General features: G+C 37.2%; 1 protein-coding gene across 2 annotated transcripts; it reads left to right on the top strand.

Annotated features, from left to right (window-relative positions):
* Positions 1–8,101: 8,101 nt before the first annotated feature.
* LOC139890705 (cation transporter HKT1;3-like) lies at positions 8,102–11,784 on the top strand. Of its 2 annotated transcripts, none has more exons than XM_071873614.1 (3): positions 8,102–9,320; positions 11,119–11,349; positions 11,449–11,784. In XM_071873614.1, exons 1-3 carry the CDS (start codon positions 8,212–8,214, stop codon positions 11,645–11,647), a joined length of 1,539 nt encoding a protein of 512 aa, XP_071729715.1. In that variant the 5' UTR covers positions 8,102–8,211; the 3' UTR covers positions 11,648–11,784. The 2 variants fall into 2 exon arrangements, with proteins under 2 accessions (XP_071729715.1, XP_071729716.1); XM_071873615.1 differs by having other exon boundaries at positions 11,439–11,573.

Raw genomic sequence — 11,784 nt, 5'->3', positions numbered from 1 at the left:
AACGACTTCGGGCATGGCCAGCTCCCATAGTGTGACGGGCGGTGTGTACAAGGCCCGGGAACGGATTCACCGCCGTATGGATGACCGGCGATTTCTAGCGTAAGGTGTGACAACTTTTAATTGTTGTTACCTGCCAATATCGGACAATTTAAAGAATATGCCACAATACATGGGCCGGGTTTTCCTTTTGGGCAACAGTTGGGGGCGGGTTATGCAACTACGGGAGATGAACGTCGTTTAGTCCCCTGGGGGATCCCGAACTGGTGTTAAAAGAAAAACATATAGATGGGTGGTGTACGGTTTAATGGAAGGCAAAGTAAAAAGCCATGAGAATAAGATGATGCATATAATGCTTTCTTCATATTATGTTGCCAAGTGTTAGATTATATATTTGTTAATGTATATCTTAGATAGATATAATTTTTTTATATTTTTGTTGTTGATGAAAATATTTACCAAGATGAAGTGAAAGAAATGGGGGTATGAATAATTTACAACCACATAGAGTGGTTGAATTTTACCTGTGGTTTAGTCTGCTTTATATCCCGAAGTAATCAACTTTGGTCTTTGGATATACACTATGTACCTGTGATCAATGTCATACGTGGACAGTGGCGGAACTTCAACCTGACTCGAGAGGGGGCGAAACTAATTGAAGGGAGTAAGAAACTAATCGAAGGGGGGTAAACACTAAAAAAAAAATCTTATTTTTTTTGTAAAAAAAAAATTTTTTAGTGTAAAATTTTTTTTCCTCGAAATCGAGGGGGGGGGGCGGATACCCCTTTTGTCCCTTAAATGTTCCGCCCCTGTACGTGGAGTATTATGCATACAGGTAATGGTACTTTACGAGTTCGTGTTATTCTTGACTAGTGTTACACAGCGATAAAAAAATGTGTAACATGTTTACATCAAAGGTAATACGAATGATCGAGGTGCAAATTAAAGACCTTGTTCAAAATCAAAGAATCCAATAACATTGACTATAAACATGCTACATTTTACTTTTCAAGAACGAGGATGTTATTTTGTTACTTGTTAGACCACTCCTAACGGAGTCACCATCATTTTAGTCCTGGGAGAACACCAATGGCAGCTAATAGTCTTCACTTTACTGTTCACATTAATTCTCTGTTTTGTCATATCTCAACAATGTTGAGAACGAAAGTGATGTATATATGTGTTATACTTTTGGCATTAACATTTATACTTTAATTTATTTAATTAATAATTAATCTACACAAACTTACAAGGAGTCCCAGTAGTTTGTACTAAATTGTAAGTTCGGTCCCTAAACTTTTTTATCAACAAGGACATTTATCGTAGTCTACAAATGTTGCGTAGACAGTCCCACCGTCCGACGAACATTGAAAACTTCCGTTAACTTACGTCACATGCTGACACACCAATGTTTTGTTGGTGTTGATTACATATTTTCAACGGTTGGCGTATTTGGTTGTAATAGGACCTAGGTCATGTATCGTGTGGAGTTCAATAGACCTCTGAATCTAGTCAAACAGAGAGTAATCTGTACAATTTGTAACTTGTAAGATCCTCTGATCCTTTTTCATTTAATTTCATGTTTCTCGCCAAAATAAAAATAAAAATAAATGGACCTTTTAAATTACATCTTTATGTAGAGCCCTTTCATTTCAAGAAATTTGGCTCAGTTTGTTATTATTAAACTGCTTCTAGCCGCATAAGTGTACTTTGTGTGGCGTGAAAGAAAAAAAAGATTGTTTAAAAAGAGTAAGCGAAGTCCAGAACAGGTTTTTGAGGCTATATACTCTACAGTTCGGTTGAAGCTTCAAATGGAAGCTTCAAATCGGATAGAAAAATTTCTTGAGATTGTATGTTGGAAGCTTCGACGAGCCCAACACACCCACTATAGAGGACCTAGACTATACTAGACTCACTACACCAACACTTTGGCGTTGGTTAGCCTTTAATTTTATAAATCCTTAGTGCACAATGTACTTAGGCGACAGTGTCGACCATATATCTTTAGGCGGTATAACCGACCATGTATTACTTAGGCGGCAGAGCCGACCATATAATAAGAACAACAAAAGTGCACTAAGAACTTAAACACAAACTAAGGCTTGATCGAGAAACTTAACAAAAATACTTATATTAAATTACAATTACAATATTACTTACAAGCTTTCTCTTCTCTACTTTCGCTAACTCACGCTCTTCTTCTCTTCTTCACAACTCACTTCTTATTTCACTCTCACAACTTCACACAACACAAATGAAATCTCCTTCCATATTTATACTACTCCATGGAACATTCTAGAACCTAGATATTTCCATGGATATATAAATATCTAGATATTTCTACAACCTACAAATATCTAGATTTTTCTTTTACATTTCAATTTCTAGATTTTTCTCTTATATTCTAATATCTAGATATTTTCTTATACATATTAATATCTAGATATTTTACCCATATACATTTACTAATTCCATATTATTCTAAATTTGCATTGTATTTTAACACTCCCCCTCAATGCAAATTTTCTTCCAACGATGTCTTGCAGACCATTCCAAGTGCTTCTCTGAATTTTGTAAACTTCGGTTTACTTAGGCTCTTGGTGAATATATCTGCAACCTGTTCATCTGTCTTTGTTGGCATCATCTTGATCTCTCCTTCAAGGACCTTCTCGCGAACATAGTGATAGTGCACTTCTATATGTTTTGTTCTCGCATGAAAGACTGGATTTTCTGCTAGAAGAATAGCTGATAGGTTATCGCAGAAAAGCTTTACTTGATAATCTGTTGATTGATGAAGATCTTCCATTAGTTGCTTCAACCACATAATTTCTTGTGTTGCTGATACTGCCGATCGATATTCTGCTTCAGTGCTTGACAAGGATACTGTTGGTTGTCTCTTGCTGCACCATGATATTACTCCCGATCCAAGACTAAACATGTATCCAGTTGTTGACCGTCGTGTATCATAGTCTCCAGCGTAATCGGCGTCACAATATCCAGTTACGTGACATTCTTTTGTTTTCTTGTATAAAATACCAAAGTTAATAGTGCCTTTGACATACCTTAAGATGCGTCGTACAACATCAAGGTGAGGCTTCTTCGGATTGCTCATGTATCGACTAACCACTCCAACTGCATAAGATATATCTGGCCGGCTTAGTGTGAGATAAATAAGACTTCCGACCATCTTTCGATACATGGTAACATCTTGAAGACTTTTTCCTTCATCTGCTCGTAGTTTTGTATTCGGATCCATCGGAGTTGAGATAGGTTTGCAATTAAGCATTCCGTACTTTTGTAAAAGATCTCGCGCATATTTCTGTTGTCCCAGAAATAATCCTTCTCTTTTCTGCTCTATTTCGAGTCCAAGAAAATGTTTGAGTTCTCCAAGCTCCTTCATATGAAATATGATAGACAGATTCTCTCTTGTTCTTTGGATCTCCTCATAGTGATCTCCCGTGATGATTAAGTCATCCACATATACTAGCACTATGGCTAGTTTTTCTTGATCTTGTTTCACAAATAAACTAGAATCTGAAGGAGCAACTGTGAAACCACTTTGTACTAAGAACTCGCCAATCTTCCCGTACCAAGCTCTTGGAGCCTGCTTCAAGCCGTATAGTGCTTTCTTTAATTTGCAGACATGGTCAGGATGAGACTTGTTCTCAAAGCCTCTTGGTTGCTCCATATAAATTTCTTTGTCAAGTTCTCCATGTAAGAAAGCGTTCTTGACATCCATCTGCCACAGCTTCCAAGATTTGCTAGCGGCTAAAGCTAGTAGAGCTCGAATTGTTGTGATCTTCGCCACTGGACTAAACGTTTCTTCATAATCCAGCCCATATTGTTGAGAAAAACCTCTAGCAACAAGTCGAGCTTTATACCTTTCAATGGAGCCATCTGATCGAGTCTTCACCTTGTAAACTCATTTACAAGATATTGGTTTTACATCTTTTGGCTTTGGAACTAAACTCCATGTCTGGTTTTCTTTTAGTGCATTAATTTCTTCTTCCATCGCTTTCTGCCATTCTTGACTTTGTGCTGCTTCTTCATAAGTGGAAGGCTCAATATGTATTAATTCATCCACATGAGCAGCATTGGCATACCTCGGATTAGGTTGCCTCGGCCTTGTTGATCTCCGTAATTCTTGCACATGCTCCTCGGCATCCATTTGGCTTGGACGAACCTCTTCGAATGTAGATTAATGTACCCCAGTTTTCCATGGACTCGTTTCCTTAGAGTACGATCCATCTCCTTCTTTAATTGGATCCAATATGTGCTCTTTATGTTCTTCTTTCTCTTCTGGAACTTCTTCTAATCCGTGAGATTCTGGAAGCTCTATCTTTTGAGGTGACCACCATGAAGAAGCTTCATCAAATACCACATTTCTTGAAGTATGACACTTTCCAGTATTTGGATCACAACATCTCCATCCTTTTCTTGATTTATCATAACCGACAAAAATGCACCGAATTGCCTTCTTATCAAATTTGCTTCGTAGATGATCTGGTACGAAGACGTAACATACACATCCAAAAACCTTGAGATGGTTGACGGTTGGCTTGATCTTTCATAATTTTTCATAAGGTGAAATATACCCCAACTTTGTTTGTGGGAGTCTGTAAATCACGTACGACGCCGTCCTCATACATTCGGCCCAAAATCTACCTGGTACATTCTTACCATGAAGCATACTTCGACAAGTTTCGGCAAGGTGGCGATTCTTGCGTTCCGCCACTCCATTCTGCCGTGGAGTATTGGGGCAAGTTAATTGCCTTCTGATCTTGTGCTTCTCAAGATAGATGTTGAACTCGGTTGATAAATATTCTCCTCCATTATCTGTGCGTAAGCATCGAATCTTAGTATTGAGCTCACTTTCTACCTTGTTCTTGAACTCTTTAAACTTCTGAAAAGTCTCTGACTTTTCCTTCATGAAGTAAACCCATACATACCTTGAGAAGTCATCAATGAATGTCACCATATACTTCATACCTCCAAGTGATGTTTGTTTCACTGGGCCGAAGACATCTGAGTGTATGAGCTCTAGTGGTGTCTTGGACTGATGCGCTGACTCCTTGAATGGCAATTGGTGAGCTTTGCCAAATTGACATCCAGCACATATTGTATCTGTTTGGATATCAATTTGAGGAAGCCCATTTACTATGCGTTTCACCATCATGTCCTTTAACTTATTGTATCCCACATGCCCAAGACGTTCATGCCACAGATCAGCCATCTCATTCTTTCGAGTCTTATCCACATATGCTGTTTCAGCAGATAGTACATAAACCGACTCTATTCTTCTTCCTTGCATAATTGGATTGCCAACCACCTTCACTCTCTTGAATACGGACACATCTTCTGGTCCAAAGAGCACATAATTCCCTTCTGTTGTCAATTGTGGTACTGACAGTAAATTCTTCTTTAGGCCAGGGACAAGATACACCTTCTCGAGTTGGAGCTTATGAGAGTCACCTTCACTTGGAATTATTGTCTTTCCAATGTGAGAAATAGACAACCTTGAATTGTCGGCTGTCAACACGACTCTCTTTCCTTTGTAATCCTCCATTTCTTGCAGCTTCGTCTCATCATTGGTCATATGATTTGAGCACCCAGAATCGATGATCCAATCATCTTTGTAGTTTATTTTTGACTTTAAAGTTGTTGTAAGAGCTTGATCATCTATGTCAGCTTCAACAGAGAGTCCAGCTTCTGCATCCCATGTTTCCTCATTAATGGTTGCTTCGAATGTGACCTCTTTCTTCTCATCTCTTGCGGCGGACACATTTCCTTCGAAAGTTCGCCTTCTGGGGAATCTACAATCTCGAGCAAAATGACCCTTCTTGCCACAATTGAAGCATTCACCATTCTTTCTCTTATCATTTTCCCCGTATTGTTGGCGATGATCTCTTCTTCCTTGTTGAGCTCCCCCTGAAGCGTTGCCTTTTGATTTTGGGTGACCCTTCCACCCATATGTCTTACTTTCTTTCATCACCTCTTGTCTTCGAGATGTTGCTTTCTTCTTATTGGTGAAAAGTGCATCTTCTCCGTCTTTTATGGTTACTTCATTCATCTGCTTGGCTAATGCCTCTTGATTAGCCAATAGATTCTCCAGCTCTATTAATGATGGTTGAGTAGGCCATCCTCTCACAGCGGCTATAAATCCATTATACTCGGATCTTAAGCCATGGATGATAATTCTCTTCATCCTTGCATCACTCACTTTCTCTTAAGGAGCAAGCTGAGATATCTCACGACAAATAGATTTCACCTTGGTGAAATACTGAGAAATAGATACACTTCCTTGTGAGATACCTGCGAGCTCATTTTCCAAGAGCTGGAGGCGTGCTTCATTCTTCTTTGAAAATAACTTTTCAAAAGTTTCCCAAGCTGCCTTTGGTGTTTTCTCGTCACGGATGTGCTCCAATAGATCCTCCTCGATTGTAGTCTTCAATATAAATAAAGCCTTCCCGGCCTTGATGTTCCATTTTCTCAAGGCTTCGGCATTTTCTTTCGGTGGAGGCGTTGTGTCACTGCCAGCAACTATTTCCCATAAATCCTGTCCTTGTAGGTAGGATTCTATACAAGTCTGCCAATAACCATAGTTGTGGTTATTGAGACTCTTGATACCACTGCTCGTACTTGCAAGATCTGCCATCATGACGTCCAACGTCCAATAAGCTTGGTCCCTGACCGATGAGCTTTCACAGTTCCTAACTGTGCTCCGACAGAATCTCCCTTAGAGCCTTGGTGAAAACAAGTCGATGTAAACGTCCAACGTTTACCGATTTCCTCCACTAGAAATGATCCCGAACAACCTGGCTCTGATACCAATTGTTGGAAGCTTCGACGAGCCCAACACACCCACTATAGAGGACCTAGACTATACTAGACTCACTACACCAACACTTTGGCGTTGGTTAGCCTTTAATTTTATAAATCCTTAGTGCACAATGTACTTAGGCGACAGTGTCGACCATATATCTTTAGGCGGTATAACCGACCATGTATTACTTAGGCGGCAGAGCCGACCATATAATAAGAACAACAAAAGTGCACTAAGAACTTAAACACAAACTAAGGCTTGATCGGGAAACTTAACAAAAACACTTATATTAAATTACAATTACAATATTACTTACAAGCTTTCTCTTCTCTACTTTCGCTAACCCACGCTCTTCTTCTCTTCTTCACAACTTTGTACTTGTCCTTTTTTTTGTCTCAGCTATATTATGCTCTTGTTTGCTTTTACTTCTCTAGTATAAGCTTGTTTTTTTTTGAGAGGTTATAGGATATGTCCTATAAGTCAGTATTTTCTCTTGTATCTTTTGTTGATATTAATATATTCAGCGGGGTGGGGTGATCCCTTTACAAAAAAAATAAAAAATAAAGTACATCTTTATTCTTCACGTGGGCATTTAGTATGCTTATATGAACCTTTTAAATTGTTACTACGTACATTTACTTTATTCTTCAAGTTCTTAATCTATTTAAACCTTTTATATGGTCATATATATATTACGGAGTATATATACTCTCTATCTTAAATAAACTAGAAAAAAAAAATCTTTATCCATTCACATTTCATTATTTAATCGTATCAGAAAAGTAATGAAGTCATCCAAAGTTCATTTGATTACGCGTATAATACACGTATAACTAATCAAATATCATAAAGAATCATAGACGTAAGGGACTTTTTTAGTTTGATTGATTGGTTGGTTATAAATCAGTTGACGTTAAATGATATTCAAATATTTTGATATGTATGCATGAGTGTATGACTGATCGAAATGGCCAGGTGTGCAAATTAATGCAAAAGATTGACACTTTTATTATATTTAATATAAAAAAATACATTTGTAATAAAGCAAGTATATATATGAATGGGTAGATGTGGTTATAAGTGAAATGGTTGTCAATTTACTCTGTATTATTGCAATAATGCAGGATCAGTTGTAAAAGTACGTTCAAGGAAGTTCACTTAATTGAGTGGAGAATAATGGAAGTGGTCTTAAAATAGCATTCGTCTGCTATAAAAGTTGATTTAATTTTATAATTATATCTGTTTCAGTATATATGTTCTATCAACAAAATATTACATTCCTAACTTAAGGGAAATCAGAATATTTTCATTTAGATAAATATAAATATTCTAGTCTAAACATTTATATACTTAATTACATCACTCACTAAGTCTGAATCAAACATACCAAAATGAAGACCTCCCTTACTACATTCTTTACAAAAATAATGCAATTCTGTAGGTCATTGTGTTCATTTCTAATATACTTGCAAAGTTCGTCTCAGCATTTAGCGCGTTTGTTTCTTCGAACTCTGCTACTTAAAGTCGGTCGTTTTTGGCTTCAACTATGCTACTTCGTCACACTATTCATGTTCGGGTACTTCATTTTGGCCTTCTTGGAGCCCCGGAATCCAGGTCACCAACCCGGAAACTTTGATCTTCTTTTCACCTCAGTCTCAGCTGTCACCGTTTCGAGCATGTCAACAGTTGAGATGGAAGTTTTCTCAAATTCTCAACTCTTTTGTTTAGCTATTTTAATGTTGTTGGGAGGAGAAGTTTTTACATCAATCCTTGAGCTTCAGTTCAACAAGTTTAAGTTACTAGAAAAAAATGAGAGTCAAGTCGAAACAAACCTCGAAGACGGGTTGAATCCTTCGAAAAACGATTTCAACTTGAAATACAAATCAATGAAGTTTTTAGGATTTATTGTTATAAGTTACTTTGTTACAGTGCAAGTAACTGGATTTCTTCTAGTTTCTATGTATGTTGGTCTGGTTCAGTCAGCAGAACAAGTACTTCGTAACAAAAACATTAATATTCAAGTGTTTTCGATCGTTACAACAATCTCTACATTTACGAACTGCGGATTTCTGCCAACGAACGAAGGCATGATGGTTTTTAAGAAAAATTTGGGTCTGCTAATCATATTAATCCCGCTTGTGCTCCTAGGAAACACATTGTATCCGGTGTTTTTACGAATGATAGTGACAGTTTTGCGTAAAATGCGGAACAGGGAGGAGTTGAATTTTGTTATGAACAATCAAGATGAGTTGGGGTATTGTCATTTATTATCAGGTGTAGATTGTGGGTATCTTGCACTAACATCTTTCGGGTTCATAATGGTTCAGTTTGCGGTTTTTATACCGATAGGATGGAAATCGAAAGCCCTCGACGAGCTGAATCCATTGGAAAAAGTAGTTGGGTCGTTGTTTCAAGTCGTGAATACGAGACACACTGGCGAATCGGTGTTTGATCTTTCACTTGTGTCTCCGGCTATCATTGTTTTAATCGTCACCTTGATGTAAGTTCAATTTAATTATTTAAGGATTTAACTGGACTGCAATATTATTTTAACCGTCACCTTGTAAGTACGTACTTCTTCAAGGTAACTGGATTTACCTGATAATTAAGGTTTTTTTTTTCTAACATAATAATTACTCGTAATAAATAGATTTTTTCAAAGACTTCAAACCTGGTAGGTGTTTTAATGTGCTATAGGTTAGTAAAAATTGAGTATTTGTCATTACAAGTTAGTCTAGTGGTTCGGCCTTTGAGCTCGTAGATTTTTGGTTCGAATCCTATTTATTTTTTTAATAAAAGATATTATCACGTTGACCAGGGCCGGGCATGATGCCGTGCGGGGTGGGCGATCGCACCGGGCATCAAATTTCAAGGGGCAACTATTTAAGAGTCCAATTTCATCTATACTATATTCATTTCAGTCCATAGTTCTAACTCATATAAACCCTTATTTAAAAAATTGAAAAAAGCCCATACATAAATTTAGAAATATTGAAAAAAAAACTCATTTACACCAACTGATTGTTGCCTCATTGGGCATCCAAACGAAGAAAATAATGTTGATGCCCATACAAATAATGTTCATAAAAATAATGTTTTCTTTCCTTACTAATGTTGATGCCCATACATAAATTGTATTGTGTTTATTGAATAAAAATCGGCGTAGAGATGAGTCGTCTAGTTTGACTAGGTTCCAAACCCTTAAAATATTGTGGCGTGCTATTTAAATTATTGATGGGGGCATACTTTTTACCATCTCGCACTGGGCATTCAAATTCTCGGGCCCGGCCCTGACGTTGACATGAGGAGTGAAACCACTACTATTAATTAACTAACGTATAGCATCCTGCATACGTACAGATATATGTAGTACGATTAGCAGCATAGATATAGGTCATTTTCCTACACATGATATGCCATATGTAGGACCTTAAAACATTATTTTCATTACTTAACACGTACACGTGATCATAAATTTATAAAATGACAAAAATATTGACACCTCATGATAATTGTTACAGTATAAAATAAAATTAACCAGATAGACAGATAGTCCATCTAGTTTGTACAATATTACTGAATGCATGCGCCCTTAATTTTTTTTATAGGTAAATGGTTCTTGTGTTTTACACATTTTATGAGAAATGTCTATCCAACTAACATCCGTTAAAGAATCCATCCTTGTGATCTAGTGGTTCACCCCAATGCTTAGGTGTTGGGAAGGAGGGAAGGTCTCGACTTCGAGTCCCCTTTCCTTAAAAATACCCGTGGAATTTATTCCGATAAGCCGGGTTGCCCCATGGGAGGTTTTACCGACCATATTCAGGATCCAGGTCCGACCCGCCTGCCCCTCGAGATGGTTTAAGGTTCGGATCCCTGTAATATGGTTCGGGTTTCCGTTCGAAAGCGCGTGTGTGCGTGACAAATGAGAGTATTCGATGGCAACTATTGTTTTTCAAAAAAAAAAACCCAACATCAGTTAAAGGACTGTCAATGTAATTACTAAGCGTTAGACAAAAGGACTATTAGTGTAACATGTGCAAATTAATACTCACAAATATTGTCTTCGTAATTTAGGGATGCAACTAGGCAACTAGCTAGTAATGAGGTATAAAATATATATCCGTGTTATTTTTTCATGATACTTCGTATAATTTTATGTATAAGTATACGTGGATAGAGGGACCTACCATATGCGGTTTGCAAGTAGACACGACATATATGAACCGATTGATCGAATATATAGATACTGGTTGTCACCCTTTTGTCTCTATTAGCTACTCTTTTTCATACTGCAGGTATTTACCAGCATATACGTATTTCTTGCCGAGAGACGATAATGAAGAGAAGGTAAAAATTTCGTATATCAAAAAAAAGCGAAAAACGAAGAAGTCACGAGGCTTCTTAATACTCTCGCCACTTCCGTTTCTGGTCGTTATAATTATGCTTTTATGCATCACTCAAAGTGAAAATATGAAGAAAGACCCCTTAAATTTCAGTGTCTTGAACATCATCTTTGAAGTCATCAGGTCAGCATAGATAATAATTAGTTAATTGATTAATTATTCTTACAATTTTAAATGAAGTAGTTGATTAATTACTGATAAGATTAAATTAGTGACATGTAGTGCATATGGAAATGTGGGATTCTCGATGGGATATAGCTGCGAAAGGCAGCTTCAACGTGACGAAAATTGCAGAAACGCTTGGTACGGTTTTGCAGGAAGATGGAGTAATATCAGCAAACTAATTCTTATAGTTGTGATGATATTTGGAAGACTTAAAAAGTTTCATAAAAGAGGTGGTAAGGCATGGAAGCTATCCTAAGATAGACAATCATTTGGTAATACAATTTTCATATATGGTTTGTTTTCTCTTTAATTTTGTGCGATAGATTTAGTTAAAAATGGTGTTTGCCATTGTAACTATTCTTGCAATGCAACAACTTATGTGAAAATTAAGTC

This window comes from Rutidosis leptorrhynchoides, chromosome 2 (genome assembly GCF_046630445.1).
Source record: "Rutidosis leptorrhynchoides isolate AG116_Rl617_1_P2 chromosome 2, CSIRO_AGI_Rlap_v1, whole genome shotgun sequence".
NCBI lineage: Eukaryota > Viridiplantae > Streptophyta > Magnoliopsida > Asterales > Asteraceae > Rutidosis > Rutidosis leptorrhynchoides.
Note: the sequence above shows the minus strand (reverse complement) of the source record. Positions and strands in the feature narration are given on the sequence as shown.